A 21,717-nucleotide genomic window follows, 5' to 3' on the forward strand; every position below is an offset into this window, starting at 1 on the left:
TATTCATTCCTATTCATCACAACTACGGCTGCACCTTTGTCTGCTGGCTTAATGATAATATTAGGATCATTGTGCAATACTTTCACTGCATTCCTCTCTTCTTTTGTCATATTGTAGAAGATCCTCCTGTTGTCTTGTTTTTCAAGCACCATTATATCATCAAGAACCACAGTTTCAAATGTTTGTATCAAATGATGCGTATTGCCAGGTGGAAGCCATTTACTGTTACGTCTAACCACTGATTGGTCAGTCCAATTATCAGTACTTTTAGAAAAGAACTCAATATTTTTCAATTTCCTAATGAACTTAAAGAGCTCAATTCTTGTCTTAAAGGCATTATATTTAGGTGTTGGTATAAAAGAAAGACCTTTACTCAAAACACACATTTCGGTATCATTTAGTGAGGGAATGGTACAATAGGGGGTGAAGAACGGTGAAAAAAAAACTTACAGGAGCAGCTGCAAAGGTCAAAAATGTACATCAGGCATGGATGCTGTTCAAATATACCATCCTAGAAGCCCAGGCCAAAATATTTCATCTATTAAAAAAGGAGGAAGGAAGACCAGCCAGCCAGGTTAATAAGTGAGGTGAAGGAAGTTATTAGCGTTAAAAGAAAATCCTTCAGAACACGGAAGAAGGATCCAACTGAAAATAATAGGAAACTACATAAAGAATGACAAATCAAATGCAAAGCACTGATAAGGAAGGCAAAGAGAGACTTTGAAAAGAAGATTGTGTTGGAGGCAAAAATGCATAGTAAAAACTTTTTTAGGTATATTAAAAGTAAGAAGCCGGCAAAAGAATCAGTTGTATGGCTAGATAACAGATGGGGAAAAAGGGTCACTCGGGAAAGACAAGGCCACAGCAGAGAGATTAAATGAATTCTTAGATTCGGTCTTCACCGAGGAAGATATAGGAGAGATACCGGTGCCAGAAATGGTATTCAATGCTGATGAGTCAGAGAAACTGAATCAAATTTCTGTAAACCCGGAAGATGTAATGGGGCAATTTGACAAATTCAAGAGCAGCAAATTGTCAGGACTGGATGGTATACATCCCAGAGTATTAATAGAATTGAAAAATGAACTTGCAGAACTATTGTTAGTAATGTATAATTTATCTTTAAAATCAAGCATGGTAACGGAAGATTGGAGGGTGGCAAATGTAACTCCGATTTGTAAAAAGGTTCCAGAGGTGATCTGGGAAACTACAGCCCGGTGAGTCTGACGTTAGTGCCACGCAAAATGGTAGAGACTATTATAAAGAACAAAATTAAAGAGCATATTCAAAAGAATGGATTAATGAGACAAAGCCAACATGGATTTAGTGAAGGGAAATCTTGTCTAATCAATCCCCTACATATCTTTGAAGGGGTAAAAGAACATGTGGATAAAGGTGAGCTGATCAATATTCTGTAACTGGATTTTCAAAAGGCATTTGACAAAGTATCTCATGAAAGACTCCAGAGGAAACTGGAAAGTCATGGGATAGGAGGTAGTGTTCTACTGTGGATTAAAAACTGGTTAAAAGATAGAAAACAGAGAGTAGGGTTAAATGGTTAGCATTCTCAATGGAGAATGATAGATAGTGGGGTTCCCCAGGGGTCTGTGCTGGGGCCACTGCTTTTTAATATATTTATAAATGTTCTAGATATGGGAACAACTAGTGAGGTAATTAAATTTGCCGACAACACAAAGTTATTCAAAGCTGTTAAATCGCAAGAGGATTGTGAAAAACTGCAAGATGACCTTACGAGACTGGGAATCCAAATGGCAGATGAAGTTTAATATGAGTTAATGCAAAATGATGCATGTAGGAATGAGGAACCCAAACTATAGCTACGTGATACAAGGTTCCATGTTAGGAGTCACCAACCAGAAAAAAGATCTAGGAGTCATCGTTGACGATTCTTTCAAACCCTCTGCTCAGTGTGATGCAGCAGCAAAGAAAGCAAATAGAATGTTAGGTATTATTAGGAAAGCAATGGAAAATAAAAATAAGGATGTTATAACGGCTTTGTATCACTCCATGGTGTGACCACACCTTGAATACTGTGTGAAGTTCTGGTCACAGCATCTCAAAAAAGATAGAGTGGAAACAGAAAAGGTACAGAGAAGGGTGAAGAAAATGATAAAGGGGATGTGACGACTTCCCTATGAGGAAAGGTTGAAACATCTTGAGCTCTTCAGCTTGGAGAAAAGACGTCTGTGTGGAGATATGATAGAAGTATATAAAATACTGAGCGGAGTGGAACAGGTAGACGTGAATTGCTTGTTTACTCTTTCCAAAAATAGTAGGACTAGGGGGCACGCAATGAAGCTAGAAAGTAGTACATTTAAAACGAATGAGAGAAAATATTTCTTCACTTAATGTGTATTTAAACTCTGGAATTCGTTGCCAGAGAATGTGGTAAAATCAGTTAGCTTAGTGGGGTTTAAAAAAGGTTTGGATATCTTCCTAAAAGAAAAATTCATAAGCCATTATTAAAATGGACTTAGAAAAATTCACTACTTATTTCTGGGATAAGCACCATAAAATGTATTGTACTGTTTTGGGATCTTGCAAGGTACTAGCTACCTGGATTGGCCACTGTTGGAAACAGGATACTGGGCTTGATGGACCTTCAGTCTGTCTCAGTATGGCGACACTTATGTACTTATGTAAATGCTTCTGTGTACAAAGGAAGAGCGGGACTTGAGGGCAATTGTGTCTGATGATATTAAAGTGGCCAAACAAGTAGAAAAAGTGACTGTGAAAGCCAGAAGGATGCTTGGGTACATAAGCAGAGGAATGACCAACAGGAAGAAAGAGGTGATGGTGCCCTTGTATAAGTCTCTGTTGAGGCCCCATTTAGAGTACTGTGTGCAATTCTGGATTGTAAGCTCTCTTGAGCAGGGACTCTCCTTCCCCATGTTTTAACTTGTACAGCGCTGCGTAACCCTAGTAGCGCTATAGAAATGCTAAGTAGTAGTAGTAGTAGAGACCACACTTACAGAAAGATATAAACAGGATGGAGTCGGTCCAGAGGGCAGCAAGAAAATTGGTAAGCGTTCTTGGACATAAAACCTATAAGGACAGCCATATGAACCTCATCATGTATACGCTGGAAGAGAGAAGGGAAAGAGGAGATATGATAGAGACATTTAAATATCTCAAGGTCATGAATGTACAGGAAGAGAGCCTTTTTCAAATGAAGGAAAACTCTGGAATAAGGGGGCATATGAAGAAGTTGAGAGGAAATAGGATTAGGAGGAATCTAAGAAAGTATTCATTTATGGAAAGGGTGGTGGAAAGGTGGAATGGCCTCCAGGTGAAGGTTGTTGAGACGAGGACTGTGTCAGAGTTTAAGAAATCATGGGAAAAGCATATGGAATCCCTTAGGAAAAAGAGGAGTTAAGGGTTATGGAGGATGGGCAGACTGGATGGGACATTTGGCTTTTATCTGCTGTCATATTTCTATGTGCCTGCTTGTTCACCCTGAGTGTGACAGATACCAAGAATCATGACCCTGCAGCAAAGGAAGTGGATTTTTATCATAGTCCCAATAGGGCCACCCATGTTTGAGAAGCAACCCTGTGAGAAGGCAGACTCTCTACTTGTTCCAGAATGCTGAAATAGCCTAGGGGTCTACTAATACTACTACTTAGCATTTCTATAGCGCTGCCAGGGTTACGCAGCGCTGAACAAGTTTAACATGGGGAAGGACAGTCCCTGCTCAAGAGAGCTTACAATCTAAAGGTTACAAACTATGCAGTCAGTGTAGGTAGCATGAATGGGGAAGGTGGTTAGGCGCCAAAAGCAAGGGAGAAGAGATGGGCCTTAAGTAAGGACTTGAAGATGGGCAGGGAGGGCGCTTGGCGTATGGGCTCGGGAAGTCTGTTCCAGGCATAAGGTGATGCGAGGCAGAAGGGGCGGAGTCTGGAGTTAGCGGTGTTGGAGAAGGGTACAGATAGGAGTGATTTGTCCTGAGAGCGGAGGTTACGGGCGGGAACATACGGGGAGAGGAGGGTAGAAAGGTAATGGGGGGCTGCAGATTGAGTGCATTTGAAGGTCAATAGGAGAAGCTTGAACTGAATACGGTAGCGGATCGGGAGCCAGTGAAGTGACTTGAGGAGAGAGGTGATATGAGAGTATCGGTTCACGTGGTAGATAAGACGTGCGGCGGAATTTTGGACAGCTTGAAGGGGGGATAGATGGCTAAGCGGGAGGCCAGCGAGAAGAAGGTTGCAATAGTTAAGACGAGACGTAACGAGCGAGTGGACGAGGGTTCGGGTGGTCTGTTCAGAGAGGAATGGGCAAATTTTGCTAATATTATAGAGGAAGAAGCGACAGGTCTTAGCTGTCTGCTGGATATGGGCAGAGAAGGAGAGGGAGGAGTCGAAGATGACTCCGAGATTGCGGGCTGAAGAGACGGGGAGGATGAGGGCGTGGAAAGACAAGGAGCTCAGTCTTTGCCATGTTCAGTTTCAGATGCCGGTTGGACATCCAGGCAGCGATGTCTGAGAGGCAGGCTGAAAATCTGGCCTGGGTTTTGACTGTGATGTCGGGAGTGCAGAGATAAAGCTGGGTGTCATCAGCATAGAGATGGTACTGGAAACCATGTGATGAGATCAGCGAGCCCAGGGAAGAGGTGTAGATCGAGAAAAGAAGCGGTCCAAGGGCAGATCCTTGGGGAACCCCAACAGAGAGCGGATGGGGGTGGAAGAAGAGCCATTAGAAAATACTCGGAAGGTGCGTTGGGAAAGATAAGAAGAGAACCAGGAGAGGACGGAGCCCTGGAACCCGAGTGTGTCAAAAAGTAAATTATGATTGACGGTGTCAAAGGCGGCAGATAGGTCGAGGAGGATGAGGATGGAATAGTGACCTTTGGATTTGGCAAGGAACAGGTCATTGCAGACTTTAGAGAGTGCTGTTTCTGTCGAGTGTAGTGGGCGAAAGCTGGATTGAAGCGGATCGAGGACGGCCTGAGAGGAGAGGAAATCAAGGCAGCGGCTGTGGACAGCGCGTTCAAGTAATTTGGAGAGGAAGGGTAGAAGAGAGATGGGGCGGTAGTTGAAGGGACAGGTGGGGTCAAGTGAAGGTTTTTTGAGAAGTGGTGTGGCTACAGCGTGCTTGAAGGTGTCAGGGACAGTAGCAGTGGAGAGAGAGAGGTTGAGGATGTGACAGATTGAGGGGATAACTGTAGGAGAGATGTTGTTAAGCAGATAGGTGGGAATGGGATCAGAGGAACAGGTGGTGCACTTAGAGGAAGAAAGAAGGCGAGCAGTGTCCTCTTCGGTGATCTCAGGGAAGGAGGAGAAGGAGGCCAGGTTTGGTTGGTTGAGGGAGTGGGTTAAGAAGTCACAGGGAGGAGAAGGCTTGGAAGCGAGTTCAAGGTTTATCTTCTGCACTTTATCGTGGAAGTAGTCAGCTAGTGTTTGAGGAGAGAGTGAGGGGGGGTGGGAGCGGAGGGCACTTTAAGTAGGGAGTTGAGGGTGGCGAAGAGGCGACGAGGGTTGGAGCCAAGATAATTGGTTAATTGAGAGTAATATTCCTGTTTGGCAAGGAATAGGGAGGACTGGAAGGAGGACAGCATGAATTTGTAATGGGTGAAGTCTGACAGGGTGCGAGATTTCCTCCAGAGTCATTCAGCAGAACGGGTGCAGGAGCGAAGGTAACGGATGCAAGGGGTTAACCAGGGCTGAGGATTGATGCGCTTAGTGGGGCAAGAGACAGATGGTGCTAGGGTATCCAGAGCAGTGGAGAGAATTTCATTGTAGGTAGAGACAGCCTAATCACCCTCTCACTTCATCACCCCCCCCCTCAACCTCGCCCAACTACAACCACTGCTTTCAGGAATCTCCAAGCCGTCGACCCCCCTACCCTATCCTCTCACATCTCCAATCTCTTCCCTTCCATCTTGTCTTCTGAATCCGTCAACAAGGCTGTCTCTACCTACAATGAAAGGACTGAGGTGCAGAAGTTGGAAGGTGAGCAGGAAGAGAAGAGAATGAGGTCGAGACAATGGCCATTACGGTGAGTAGGGGTGGTAGCACAGAGTTGGAGGTTAAAGGAGGATGTCAGAGTGAGGAATTTAGAAGCGTAGGATGGGTTGTCAACGTGAATATTAAAATCACCAAGAATGAGGGATGGAGAGGAGGGATCAAGAAAGACGGTGAGCCAGGCGTCGAAGTCAGTAAGGAATGAAGAGAGGGGCTTATCGGGGTGGGGGGGGGTGCAGTAGATGACTGCAACTCTGAGTGGTGTCGGGTAGAATAGCCAGATGGCATGAGTTTCGAAGGATGAGAAGCAGTGAGACTGTGGCAGGAGGAGGGGTTGGAAACTACAGGAGGGTGAGAGAAGAAATCCAACGCCTCCACCGCGTGCATCTGGGCGGGGAGTGTGGGAGAAAAGGTATCCTCCATGGCATAGGGCTGCGATTGAGGCAGTGTCGTTAGGGGTTATCCAAGTTTCAGTTAAAGCGAGCAGTTGAAGGGAACGGGAGATGAATAAATCGTGGGTGAAGGAGAGTTTGTTGCATACTGAGTGGGCATTCCATAGGGCACATGAGAAGGGGAGGGAAGCGGGGGGGGGAGAAGGGGAATAGAGATGAGATTGGAGGCATTCTGGGATCGGTTACGTGGAGATGGAGAGGAGAGGTGAGGGGGACCTGGATTGGGATTGATGTCACCTGCGGAAAGTAGGAGAAGGAGTAGGAGAGTGTGGAGGAGGGTCGACGAAGATGACAAAGACAGGATGTGCTGAGGAGGAATGGGGATGGGTTAATGGTGGGGAGGAAGTGTAGAAGGTTGAGAGCTAGGAATGATGAGGGGGGCAGGAGAGCTGGGGAGGTGGTGGGGGGTGGGGGGAGGTAGGGTAGGGGAGTAATGAGCAGGACGGGAGGGGACCAGGGTGGGCAATGAGTTCATGAGGTAGACAGTGGAAGGGGAGGGGGGAAGATGTTAGGAAGGGACAGGGCGATGAAGAGAATGTGTATAGGGGCCATATATAGGGCTAAGGTGGATGTGGATAGATGTGAAGTGGGTGAGGTGATAGGAGTAGAGGAGGAAGGCAGGAAGGCTAGGACTGGGACAGCAGTCCTATATGTACAACTTAAGGTAGCAACTTGAGGATTTAAACATTAGCATTAAAGCAGTTACATCAATAATTAATATGCATCAGAGGTATGTCGAGATAACAACTTGAGGATTTAAACATTAGCATAAAGCAGTTCAATCAATAGTTAAAGTAGATATAATGAGATGCAGCTACGCCTAAATGTTAAATGTAGTTCAATTAACAATTAAAGTAGATAACAGTGAGATGCAGCTAAGCTTAAATGCTAGCAATATAGCAGATTGTAAAGCGGCAATTAATAAGGCAGATAAAACAAGGATTTGCTGTGAGGTGCAGTTAAGCCTCAAAGTCTACAATATTGCAGAATTTAAATAGCAATTAGGTAGTAGAATTGCAACAAGATACAGAGCAGTAGGATTTTAGGTAGCGCCTTGAGTCAATGAAACAGATGACTGGGACAGGCAGGGATAAGCTGGATCCGACGGGCTGGGACAAGCTGGAGCAGGTAGCTGGAATAAGCTGGATCCGATGGACTGGGACAAGCTGGAGCAAGGAGCTGGAACAAGCCGGAGCAGGTAGCTGGAACAAGCTGGAACGTGCAGGGAGAGGCTGGATTAGGTGGACAGGAACAAGCTGGATCAGGCGGGCTGGTACTGCTGAAGCAGAAGGACTGGTGCAACAGGGGGAAGCTGAGCAGGCGGGTTGGAATAAGCTGGATCAGGCAGGCTGGAGGAAGCTGGAGCAGATGTCTGGCACAACAGGGAGGAGCTGGATCAGGCGGACTGGAACAGGCTGGTGCAGATGGACTGGGGTGAGCTGGGTCAGGCGGGCTGGAACAGGCTGGAGCAGATGGCTGGAACAAACAGGGAGAAGCTGGGAGAAGCTGGAACCGACGGACTATGGCTGGAACAAGCAGGGAGAAGCTGGATTCGACGGACTGCAGTAAGCTGGAGCAGGTAGTAGGCGGGTTGGAGCAAGCTGGAGTAGATGGCTGGTATAAGCTGTGGCTGGAGTGAGCAGGGAGAAGCTGGGTTCGACGGACTGCGGCAAGCTGGAGCAGGTAGCTAGAACAAGCAGGGAGAGGCAGGAGCAGGTAGCAGGTAGCTGGAACAAAGAAAGAAGCTGGATCCGACGGACTGCGGCTGGGTGGCAGGACTGGAGCGAGCTGGAGCTGGCTGGATCAGGTGGACTGGAACAAGATGGGGCAGAGGAAAGCTGGGTAGCAGGGCTGAAACACTCTGGAACAAGCAGGACTGGAGCGAGCTTGCTGGATCAGGTGGACTGGAACAAGATGGAGCAGAGGAGAGCTGGGCAGCAGGGATGAAACACTCCGGAACAAGCTGGATCAGCTGGGCAGCAGGGCCGAAACACTCCGGAACAAGCTGGATCAGGTGGGCTGGAACAGAGGAGGGCTGAGTAGCAGGACCAGAACACGCAGGAAAAAGACGGACTGGAACGATCTGTGGCAGAAAACCTGAATCACCTTAGTCTTGGCAGTCAAAGGAGATCTGTTCCACCATGCTAGCCCGACGTCTGGACCTGGACAAGTGGTGCTGGCCGGCGATGGAGTCTCCCGGTTGGGCGCTTCAGGCGCCGCCACGCAGCAGGTCGCGTCCGCGTGGTCGGGTTGATGGGACTGGGGCAGGTTCCACAGCACCGCGGGTCTCCGGCCCCGACTCCTGTCTGGCTAGACCGGGCAGGGACGGGCGCGTAACGCGAGCGGCCGACTAGGAAGGAAGATCAGCGTCTCCCGGGCAGAAGTGGCCCGGCGATCTGCGTCCAGTGTCGGAAGCCGCTGGCGGACACTCACCTCTCTCCGCTGTGTCTCAACTCCCGGGCAATTCCTGCCGGGGGGTGCAACAGTGGCGCTAGGGCTCACTTCTCGGTGAAGTGAGCCACGAGGTCAAGGTGAAGCCACGAGGTAGCTGGTAGCAGGCAGCTTCGGAGTCGCTCGTCCACGTTGGCGCTCACCAAGACTGTCACAGTCCACTCGTAGTCTCCTATTAGGTTCTGCTGTGGTCTTGGTCCGTTCTGGTCCGAACTAGGGTGGTCCAGAACAGCGCAGGTAAGTCCTTTTCCCTAGGACCTCCAGAGCTCACCACGGAGCTTCCTACCTGGCGGCCATCTTAGCCAAGTACTGTGTGGACCCTTCTTGTTGGTGGATGACCCACAACCTCTTACAATTCTCACAGCCTTGTTTTTATTATGTGTGTTTTTTGTAATCTGCCTAGGGTGTAAGTGGACTATACATTTTTAAAATAAGTAAATAGCCTATCACAACCTACTCAACAAGGATAGACAGCTAACCTAACCTCCCCTCCCCCTCCCCTCCACACTAGGATCAGGAAGTTGATCAATTAGAACACCTGCTGCCCGTGAATGAAACTTACCTAACTGATTTAAAATAAGACTTTGTGCCCTGGAAGGGAGCACCTGAATATATGCATCACAGATCAAAAAGAAAAGTGTTTGTCATTTAAAGGAATGGTTGTCATTGCAAAGTTCCATTAGAAGTAACTCATGCAATTTATTCCTCCATAACCAATGAGAAGGTGGCTTATCTTGTACCCACAATGGGAAAATTAGGTTCTTACCTTGGTAATTTTCTTTCCTTTAATCACAGCAGATGAATCCATTAACTGATGGGTTGTATCCGCCTACCAGAGGGTGGATGGAACACTGAAAAGACACAGAGGGGCATAATCGAACGCGGACGCCCATCTCCATGGGCGTCTATCTCCGAGGACGGGTCCACGAAGGGGCGGGACAGACCGTATTTTTGAAAAAGATGAGCGTCCATCTTTCGTTTCGATAATACAGTTGGTGCCGGACCGGATTTGGGCAGATTTGAGCTGGGCGGTATCGGTTTTCAGCGATAATGGAAACCGAAGGCGCCCAGCTCAAAAACAAACAACTCCAAGGCATTTGGTCATGGGAGGGGCCAGGATTCGTACTGCACTGGTCCCCCTCACATGCCAGGACAACAAACAGGCACCCTAGGGGGCACTTGTAAAAAGTTAAAAAAAAAATTAAAATACCTCCCAAGTTCATAGCTCCCTTACCTTGGGTGCTGAGCCCCCCAAATCCCCCCAAATCCCACTCCCCACAAATCTACACCATTAACATAGCACTTATGGGTGAAGGGGGGCACCTAGATGTGGGCACAGTGGGTTTTGGGGGTGGTTTGGAGGGCTCCCATTTACTAGCACAAGTGTAACAGGTAGGGAGGGGATGGGCCTGGGTCCACCTGCCTGAAGTCCACTACACCCACTAAGAACTGCTCCAGGGACCTGCATACTGCTGTGATGGAGCTAGGTATGACATTTGAGGCTGGCATACAGGCTGGAAAAAAAAAGTTTTTAAAGTTCTTTTTTTTTTTGGTGGGAGGGGGTTAGTGACCACTGGGGGAGTCAGGGGAGGCCATCTCCGATTCCCTCCGGTGGTCATCTGGGCAGTTAGGGCACTTTTTGGGGACTTGTTCGTGAAAAAAAGGGTCCAAAAAAGCGGCCCAAATTCTCGCTACTGCAGCTCTTCTTTTTTCCATTATCGGTCGAGGGCGCCCATCTATCCTCGGCCGATAAACATGCCTCAGTCCCGCCTTCACCACGCCTCCGACATGCTCCCGTCAACTTTGTTCCCGCGACAGACTGCAGTTGGAGGTGCCCAAAATCGGCTTTCGATTACACCGATTTGGGCACCCATGAGAGAAAGGCACCCATCTCTTGATTTGGGTCGAAATAAGGGCGTCTTTCTCTTTCGAAAATAAGCTGGACAGTGACCCTTCTGCCTTCAGTATATGAAACTTCCAAAGCAGAGTGAATAAGAAAGGTAAAACATCGTACACTTTCCTCACAGTGAACAAATGCCCCAGAACCGGAGCAATAACCAAACAAAGGAGGGACTATCTCAACCTCCTGCAATAGAACAGCATGTAGAAACTCTGAGAAGTGGTCTTCAACTACTCCCGATGAGATACAATATCTGCATGAAAGATCTGAACAAACAAACAAACCTGACAGGGAGGGATCATGGATTAATCTGCTGTGATAAAAGGAAAGAAAATTACCAAGGTAAGAACCTAATTTTCCCTTCCTTGTCATCAGCAGGAGATGAATCCATTAACTGATGGGATGTACAAAAGCACTCCCTACATAGGGTGGGAACAAGCAACTCCGTGAGCAAGCACCTGTGCTCCAAAATGCGCGTCCTGCTTCACTGCAACATCCAGTCTGTAATGCCGTACAGCTGAGAAGCCCAAGTAGCCGCATGGCAGATCTCTTGAAGAGAAAGGACACCCGTTTCAGCCCACGAGGAGGAAATCGCTCTCATGGAATGCGCTTCAAACACTTCAGGTGGAGACCACCCTGAAAGCAGATACGCAGAAAAAATGACTTTCCTGAGCCAACGGGCTATAGTGGCCTTAGATGCCGTACACCCACGTCGAGGACCTGTCAACAATACAAAAAGGTGATCAGAAGTCCTGAAGTCATTTGGCATCTGCAGATACTGGAACAGAGGCCTGCAGACATTAAAAAAAACGCAATTGCCCAAAGGAATCCGGAAAGTCCTCCCTAGAAAAGGAAGGTAGAAAAATGGGCTGGTTCAGGTGAAACGCTGAAACCACCTTAGGCAGGAAGGAAGGCACTGTACGTACCGTTACCCCGGACTCCGAGAACTGTAGAAAAGGGTCCCGACAGGACAGCGCCTGAAGCTCAGATACGCGCCTAAGCAGCTCAAAAGGCGAACGCTGAAGAGCCTTCAACACCAGCCCCAGGTTCCAGGCCGGACACGGCGACCGCACGGGAGGACGGAGCCGAAGCGCCCCTCTGAGAAATCGGACAGTCTCCGGATGAGCAGCAAGGGACAAGCCAGAGACTTTCCCTCGGAAGCATGCCAACGCTGCCACTTGAACCCGAAGGGAATTGCAAGCCAGGCCTTTTTGTAAGCCGTCCTGCAAAAAGTCCAGTACCTGCGCGACTGTAGCCCATGTTGGTATGACCGCTTTTGAAACACACCACGCCTCAAACTTGCGCCAGATCCGAGCATAAGCTGCGGAGGTAGACCGCTTACGGGCCTGCAAGAGAGTGGAGTTGACCTTGTTAGAGTAGCCCTTGTCTCTCAATTGCGCCCTCTCAAGAGCCAGGCCGTAAGACCAAATCGGCAAGGATCCTCCATAGTCACCGGACCCTGAACCAACAGGCTCGGCACCAGAGGCAAAGGAAGTGGAGCCTCCACCAGCATCCGACGGAGATCCGCGTACCACAGACACCTTGGCCAATCCAGCGCAATGAGAATCACCAATCCTCGGTGCAGACAAATCCACAGGAGGACTCGCCCTATCAAGGGACAAGGAGGGAACACATACAGGAGGCCCGAGGGCCAGGGTTGAGCCAGTGCATCCAACCCCGCCGAGCGAGGATCTCTCCTTCTGCTGAAAAAGCGCGGGATTTTGGCGTTTGCACTTGACACCATTAGATCCAATCCGGGAGTCCCCCATTTGGCACAAATCTGAAGAAAAACTTCCTCTGCCAGTTCCCATTCCGCTGGGTCGATTTGATGTCTGTTGAGGAAATCGGCTTGCACGATGCTCTGACCTGCTATGTGAGCTGTGGACAGCAGATGCAAGTGGAGCTCGGCCCAGTGGAAAATCTGAGCAGCCTCCGCGGCCAGGGCCCTGCAGTGCCACCCTGACGATTGATGTAAGCCACCGCTGTCGTGTTGTCTGACAGAACTCGGACAGGAAGCCCCTTCAGAGTCTTGTGGAAGGCCAGAAGAGCCTGGAATATCGCCCTCAGTTCCAAGCGATTGATGGACCACCCCACTTCCACGGGTGTCCACTGACCCTGAGCATAGCTTCCTAGCCCGAAAGGCTGGCATCTGTTATCACCAGGCACCAAGAAGGAAGCGCGAGCGGCATTCCCTGTCGCAGCATCCCGTTGGAGAGCCACCAATCCATACTGAGCCGGGCCTCAGGGAGCCACATTAGTCTGTGTTGATATTCCTGGGATAGCGGAGACCATTGCTGAAGCAGAGCAATCTGCAGCGGCCTCATGTGAGCTCTTGCCCAGGGAACCACCTCTATGGTGGCCGTCATCGACCCCAGGAGCTGAACAAAGTCCCAAGCTCGAGGGCCCGATTCTGAAGCTTGCATCGCCTGTGGTCGGGGAGAAAGACGAACCCCAAAGCTGTGTCGAACCGGACCCCCAAATACTCGAGAGACGGAGAGGGGGTCAGGTGACTTTGGGGCAAATTGATCACCCAGCCCAGAGTCTGAAGAACCGTTATAACTCTGGTCATGGTGAGACGGCTCTCGTCTGCCGAATCCGCCCTGATAAACCAGTCGTCGAGATATGGGTGAACTCTGATATCCTCTCGCCTGAGAAAAGCAGCTACCACCACTATCACCTTGGAAAAGGTACGGGGAGCTGTGGCTAGGCCGAAAGGCAAGGCCCGAAACTGAAAATGTTGGCCCAAAACCACAAACTGGAGAAACCGCTGATGTGGAGGCCAAATAGGAATGTGCAAGTAAGCTTCCTTGAAGTCCAGAGACATGAGAAACTCTCCTGGCTGTACCGCCACAATGACAGAGCACAGGGTTTCCATGCGAAAGTGTCGCACTCTTAGTGCCTCGACTCTTCGTAAGTCGAGGATCGGTCTGAAAGACCCGCCTTTTCGAGGGACCACAAAGTAAATAGAGTAGTGACCGCAGCCGCGTTCGGCGGGATGCATCGGAATCACCGCTCAGAGCTGCAGCAAGACTTGCAAGGTCTCCTCTACCGCCGCCCGTTTGACGTCTCTCACCGGGGCACCGAATTCCAATCAGTAACCTTCTCTGATCAGGTCCAGGACCCACTGATCCGAAGAAATCTTGGTCCACTCCTCGAGGAAGAGGGAAAGACGACCCCCTACTGCAGGAATCGACGAGTGGACCGATGTTCTGTCATTGTGGAGGACGCCCCTGAACTCCTGGCTGTTGGCCGGCCGCTGCGGAACGTTTGTCTGAGCGAAAGGAGTTCCTCTGCTGAAAACGGACACGTTAAGAAACCCCAGCAGAGCGCCCCGGGCGATACCTGCGAGCTTTCCGGAAACTTGGCCTGGAAGAGGAGGGAAACACAGGACTTTTAGAAGAAGGCCTCAGCCTATCCTCAGGTAACCGTTGAGACTTAGAGTCCCCTAGGTCTTTAACAATCTTCTCCAATTCCTCTCCAAATAACAGAAGGCCCCAAAAGGGTAACCTCACCAGCCTTTGCTTAGAGGCCATGTCAGCTGCCCAATGCCGCAGCCAAAGAAGGCGGCGGGCAGAAACCGCCACAGACATCTGCTTAGCCGAAGCTCTGACCAGATCATAAAGGGCATCAGCCAAAAAGGACAGGGCAGAATCCATACTCGGGCCAACCTCAGAGAGGGAACCCGCACCCTCCTCGGGCTGATCAACCACCTGCTGCAACCAGGAAAGGCAGGCCCGGGCTGCATAGGAACTGCAAATAGCCACCCTTAAGGAAAGGCCCGAGATTTCAAAGGACTGCTTCAGCGCGGATTCTAGCCGCTGGTCCTGCATAACTTTCAAAGCGACCCCTCCCTCCACTGGGAGAGTGGTCCTTTTAGTCACGGCCGTGACCAACGCATCCACTTTAGGCATCCCAAACAGGGCCAAGTGATCCTCACTCAGAGGGTAAAGCTGACCCATAGCCCTGGCTACCTTCAAAGGCCCATGAGGGTCAGACCACTGAGCTGAAATAAGCTCTTGGATGGAGTCATGCACAGGAAAAGCCCGAGAAGGCTAGGCCATCCTAGGATTAACAGAGAAGGCATCGCCCTCGGCCGGATCTTCAATAGAAAGGGCGTGCAAGGCGTCAGAAATGAGAGCTGGCAACTCATCATGGTGGAAAATCCGCACCGATTTAGGATCATCCATGTCCTGTGGCAAACAGGCACCCTCATCGGGATCATCCGTCCATGAGAGCCTGCCAGACCCCTCAGATTCCCCACAGCCTGACTGCAGGGGGGAAAAGGGAGAGGCGCCACCCTCAGACGGGGAATTTACCCGTCTACGTTTAGCGTCAGTCCAACACTCGGGGGAAGAAGTAAACTAATTTCTGATCCAGCTAACTATTTTGGATCCCTTCCTCAAGCTGCTCAATTAGTTGATAAGCCTCCTATTACATAAAGACACATAAGCACCTATGTGCTTTTATAAAATAGTAGGGACAAAACATCAGAAATGGTGTCTAGATTAAAGCCATAAACATTTATACCTGCCTGGGAGAAGGCAAAAATGGGCATGCATAAATCATGAGTCAACCCATGCTCTGTCCAAACTTCACCCTTAAAAGTGTCTTATCATGTAAAAGTATGCACTTTCTTGGCACTGAATATACTTTTACAAATGTAACTCTGGGATAAGCAGTGTAAAATATTTTGTACTTTTGGGGGATTTTGCCAGGTATTTGTGACCTGGATTGGCCACTGTTGGAAACAGGATGCTGGGCTAGATGGTCCTTTGGTCTTTCCCAGTATGGCAATACTTATGTACTTATGTAACTCGGAGGTAATTTTATAAAAGCTCCTTCATACATGAAAAAATCTTTATAAAATTATCCCCTTCATATTCAAATGCTTCAGATTGTCATTTGGCTTTCTCCCTAAACCAGGCAAAATTCTTTATTATAAACTGAATACTGAAGCAATTTTTTACTATCATAAATTATTTAAGGCATGACCATGAAAACTACTACTTTGCAGCATCCTATTTATTAGTGAAATGCTGCCAATAAGTATGAGACTACTGTTTCATGTGCTGCCAAGGCTTACTGTCAAGTGGTGAAATGTCAACAAGACTGGATGCTGTATTATAGCTTCGAATACTGATAAAGCTGTCCTGATCAATTCTTCTGATGCAGCTTGCCCTGAGCATAAGAAAAATCATTGGATTACTTTAGGGCATTCAGTGACACAATTAACTTCTGTGTTAAACTGACCTTTATACTAGAAAATGATAATGCCCTGAGATGCACTTACCCACTGCTCCTTCTAAATTGGTCTCACCAGAATCTACTGATTTGATGTGATTCTAGAAAGAAATATTGATATAATAAGAAAAATCCTTATTAAACAGCTAAAATCAAATATTAGTTACAGTAAAATTGTAATAAATATCCAAAACAATACAAATTTGGAACTGTAAAGTGATGTGAAAGTGTGGACTGAAGACCACGTCGCAGCTTTGCAAATCTCTTTATGTTTCAACATTTTTATTGATGACAAATAACTTATAGACATACAACAACTGACGTGTAAATTGCCAGCATCCTTTCATTCACCAGAAGAAAAATTGAAAAAATTCCTGTCATCAACCTTGTATTTTAACAATTTTCTCCCATCCCCCCGAACCCCCCTTCCTCCCCTCCTCAGGTATGTTAATACTTCAACAGTTAAGTAATGATGTCAACATACAATACTAATACATTTCCTTACAGCGTAACCTATCAACATGAAGTGCGTTGATACATGGTTAATATAACAAATAAACAAACCTTGTTAACAGAACCATAACTTGTCCCTAATCTCCTTGTCCCAGAGCTCTTCTCCCCCTTCCCCAAATATCCCCCCCCCCCCAAGCACTGCTCAAAACTCCAAATTCCCTTCATTTATTCCATGGGAGCCTATTCAAAATATGACTCCTTGCCCTCGGTGAAATGGTATTTATATGGGCCCCCCCACACTGCTAGGAACCTCCGCTGCCTTCCCGGCGACAGACCTGCCCCTCTAGATTCTCAAGCCAACAATTCGTGAAGTCTATTCCTCCAGTGCCAAAAGGTGGGTGGGTGGAATGCATTTTTCCCCAATATACAAGCCTTTCCAAGGAACAATTTCTCCCCTTTTGTAACTCCCATCCATAGCCTAGGTGCACTAAATATCGCTCTTTCAAAGGTTAGAGTTATTGCTTGCCCCAGCACTCTATTCAAGTACCTGCCAATCGCCGACTAGAATAGTGAGATCGATCTACATTGCCAGATACCATGAAAAAAATTTGCCTCTAACCGGTGACACTTCCTGTAGTGCTGTGTATCCGATACTCCCGCCCGAAAAGCTTGTCGCTGAGAAAAATATGCTTGATGAATAGTGCGAAAGTGACACTCCTGTAATTCTGCATTATGTACCATGGTCACCTCACTCTGAAGGGCTGACAATATCAATTGTGTGGAGATGTTTTTGCCCGACTCTATACTCCAGCTGTTTGCAACCTATGTCAAATCCCGGTTCAATGATAACCTACCCAACCGACCATAAAACCAAGACACTGAAATTTGCCCCGCTGCATCTCCTTCTAACAATTCTCTTAATTGTCTCCCGAACTGTAGGCGCAGACTATCTGGTGGTAGTGTGCTCACATAATGAGACAGCTGCCTATACGCCAACCAGGCTGCTGTCCCCTGCCCACATCTCACCAAGAAGTGTGTGTACGAAAGCAGTGATCCATCCTCCATTACCAGATTTTCCAAAGAGTGAATTCCCCTATCCACCAATGATCGAAAAACCACATTTTCATCTCCAGGCCTAAATGAAACATATCCCCCATCAATGGCAACCATACACTTCCCCTGCTATCCTGCCCCCAGAGTGGGAGCACCGTCTTCCAAAGATACCACAAGGACTTTAACAAGACACTCCCCCGTACTCTTTCCGGCAAGTCTCTCCTTGGAGAATGCAGTAAGGAAATCATATTCCAAGGCCAGAAGAAAGCACGCTCTAGTTCCACATGCGTATAAACATCTGAATCCATCAACCAGTCTCTCAAGTGCCTTAGCAGGCACGCCTCATTATATTTCCTGATATCTGGGAACCCTAAGCCACCCATCTTTTGTGCCCCTAACAAATACTTCCACCTCACTTTAGATTTCCCTCCCCCCCCCACACAAAATTTCACCACTAATTTCCTGAGCGCTTCTAAGTCCTTTTTTAACAACCACAGAGGAAGGGTCTGTAATGCATAAAGCCATCTAGGAAAAACCATCATTCTGAACAGATGTAATCGGCCCAAAATGGCAAGTTAGCCCAGTTCATCAGCTGCTCCCTCGTCTCCCGGAGAAACCTTGAAACATTGGTTTCATATAATTTTGACGGATCCATTGTCAGTTGTATCCCTAAATACTTTAACGATTCTTTTGCCCATCGTAATGGGAACCCCTCTCCCCACGATCTCCTCAGATCATCTAAGCTTGCCAACGCTTCTGATTTTGATAGATTCAACCTGAAACCAGAAAAATCCCCGTACTCCTCTAAGCTCTCAATGAGATAGTGCAGGGAATCCCTAGGCTCAGTTATTAATACCAATAAGTCATCTGCAAAAGCAGCTGTTTTAAAGAGAAAGTCCCCTATATGCACCCCTGTCACATCAGAATTAAGCTGTAACTCCCTCATCAACGGATTTAAGGTTAAAACTAACAATAAGGGGGAGAGCGGGCATCCCTGCCTAGTCCCTCTTCTGATCTGAAATCTATCTGAAACAATTCCATTGGCGCACACACACACTTCCGGGTCCTCATATAGTGTTTGTACGGCCCTATTGAACCAGCTTTCTATCCCATAAACCTTTAATATCCCAAACAAAAAGCCCCAGTCCACTATCAAATGCTTTTTCAGCGTCGAAACTGATCTGGGTGCCCTTCCAATCTAATTGTCTCTAAAGCCGCTAGGATCCGTATTATATTTTTGGCTATTACCCTCCCCTGTGTAAACCCCACTTGAGGCTCTGCTACCAATGACAGTAGAACTCTCGCCAGTCTGTTTGCCAATATCTTGGCCAATAGCTTTACCTCAGTATTGAGCAATGAAATGGGGCGATAGGATTCTGGTTGGTCCTCCGGTTTACCGGGTTTTCGTAGTACTATTATCTGTGCTGTGTTCAAGTGCACTGGGAGCTTTTCTTGCTGGACTGAAAGACTTCTGGCAATACTGGACTAATATCGTCTTGTAGTAGCTTATAAAACTCGTTACGTAGCCCGTCCGGACCCGGCGCTTTTCCAACAGCACTTTGCTTGATTACCCATGCCACTTCCTCTTTGTCTATTGGGGCACTCAACTGTGACAACTCTTCATGCGATATCTGTGGCAGGTCTATACTATTCAAACAGATCTCACTATCTACCAACTGAGAATGGTGGGACTCATATAATTTAGTAAAAAAGTCCCTAAGCACTTTATTTATTGCCCTATCTTCATTCACCCGTATCCCTCTAGAATCCACCAATGTGGTTATCTTACTTTGGCCCAAACCACCCTTTGCTAATCTAGCCAGAAGAGCGCTGCCCTTATTTGCGTATTTATAAAAAGCCCAGGATTTCTTTGCCTCTGTATGTATTAACTCATTTAGAGCTTGTTGGGTTTCCAACAGTTGCTTCTTTACTCGCAGTGAATGGCTTACACCATACTGCTGTCTTAAGGAGGTTACTTGTTTTTCTAACCGAAAAATTTCTCGTTTTCTCACCTTCCTCTGGAAGCTCACATAAGAAATAATTTCTCCCCGGAGAACCACTTTTGCTGTCTCCCAAAACAATGTAACTTCCGACCTATGTTGTTCATTGTCAACTTTGTATTGCTGCCACATAGAAAGCAAGAATGGTAGAAATTTACTATCCATATATAGGTGAGAAGGGAATCTCCAGCCACTCTCAGGCTGCCTAGATCGACCTCCCTGTAGACCCAACTCTACCCAAGCGTGGTCAGAAATCATAATAGGGCCTATCTTTGTACTTTCTACTTGTGTGAAAAGTTCTCTGGAGATTAGCAGATAATCTATCCTGGACATCGTGGAGTGAGCCCTTGACATGTGTGTGAAGTCCCTCTCTAAGGGACTGAGAGTTCGCCACGTATCCACTAGTCCCAAAGATGACCCTAATACGTTCACCCCTCTCACTGTCCTTGCTAGTTCTCTATCTGTAGGCTGAGATCTATCTTAGGGTCTGCCACATCGTTTAAATCTCCTCCCAATACTATTGGAATATCACCTAAGTCTAGTATCTGTCTGATTACCTATGTATAAAATTCTCGATCAAATGTATTAGGGGCATATAGGTTACACAACAGTATAGGTTGACACTCAAGTGTCACCGAGGCCAGAACATATCTGCCCTCTGGATCTGCGATAACTTTCTTAATCTCTAAATGCAATCCTTTCTTGAACAAGATTACCACACCTCCCTTTCTTCCCACTGCCGGAGCTTCTACAAGGTCACCCAACCACCATCTTTTGAGTTTGGCATGTTCTGTCGTGGAAAGATGCGATTCCTGCAGAAAAGCAACGGAGGTCCCCCTATCTCTAAGTACTTTCAAAATTTTATGTCTCTTAATTGGCGACTGAAACCCTCCAACGTTCCAAGTAGTAAATGTTAACTTAGACATGTTATCCTACCCCTAATTGCTCCTTATAGCCTATACCCCCAAATGCTTCCAAACTCTGAGTTTGTTTTGTGAGAGAGTGTCCCAGCTTCCACCCCCCGAAGACCTTACGTGTTCCCTTCCGCCCCCTCTCCCCTGTTCCATTTTCCCAACATGCCTTGAGCAATGCTTCCCCCCTCTGTAACCCCCCCAAATCTCCAATCTCCCCCCTCCACCCAATCCCTCCCCTTCTTCCCCCAACCCTCCCTTTCAGTCACTCGAATCCATTCCGTTCTGGACTTAGAGCTGCCCCCCTTCTACTATGTATATCATAAAAACCCTCACCCTCCAGACGCTTTCTGCCTCTTGCCTCCACTCCCCTGAACATAAGACATAACCCTTAAGAATTCTTTCATCCATGCATCATGTTCCTTCCACATCCACTGCTTTATCTAATATGGAAACATAAAGAACAGATACATTTACTCACATCTCCACTCATTCAATATTCTTACAGTTAGTCCTTGGCTTCTCAGCCACTTCTTTCCTGATCGCAATTATCTGCAGGAAGTTATGTCCTTTGGCAGCCTCTGTAAGTTAGGCCATTGCCACTTTGTCCTGTAAATTATAACATCTTAGGCCGTCTTCTGTCTCCAGGATATTAGAAGAACATGCGATACCCGCCAAATATCCAGCCCATTGCAACTTCCGACTGAGCGGGCACACGACTGAAAACAAAATTCTTGTTCGCTGTTTTATGACAGTCTTAACAATCTCCACAGTAGCACACCTGTCCGTTCACTCATTGCCTTTTACACTTGCCTTATTCTGGTGTCCTGCATTTTATCCACATAGGTCTTTGCCTCCTCCACGCGGTCAAAATAAAGCACTTGGCCTCCATCTTGAACTTTCAAGCGCGCTGGGTATAAAAGGCTAAAGCGGGATTTCATTTCAAATAATCTTGAGCATATTGGCACAAATGCTCTGCGAGCAGCTGAGAACTTTGCTGAGTAGTCTTGAAAACAAAGGATTCACTGATTTTGGTATTGCAGGTGATTTCCTCCTCTCAGGGCTTGCAGAATCTTCATTTTATGGGCATTGTCATGACTCTTGGAGCTTGGTAATTAGAAGCCCCAATATCATGGAGTATAACCCTGGCACAGCAATCACCTGAAGTCTCTATTATTTTATGAAGTCTCTTTTATTGAATAAATTTACTCACAGATAGATGTTCAGGATACAGAGACTTCTTAATTTGGAGGTTGTGGGAGGTGGAGATCTGAA

The 21,717-nt window shown here is 47.4% G+C and overlaps 1 protein-coding gene across 1 annotated transcript in view; it reads right to left on the reverse strand.

Moving 5' to 3' along the window:
• Positions 1-21,717, reverse strand: part of ULK4 (unc-51 like kinase 4) — a gene marked incomplete in the record, with an annotated part of 1,752,451 nt that overhangs the window by 487,215 nt on the left and 1,243,519 nt on the right. Inside the window, 2 exon segments of the mRNA XM_030209369.1 lie at positions 15,868-15,962; positions 16,075-16,126. Coding sequence (XP_030065229.1) covers positions 15,868-15,962; positions 16,075-16,126 — 147 coding nt within the window.

This window comes from Microcaecilia unicolor, chromosome 1 (assembly GCF_901765095.1).
Source record: "Microcaecilia unicolor chromosome 1, aMicUni1.1, whole genome shotgun sequence".
In the NCBI taxonomy this organism is placed as follows: domain Eukaryota; kingdom Metazoa; phylum Chordata; class Amphibia; order Gymnophiona; family Siphonopidae; genus Microcaecilia; species Microcaecilia unicolor.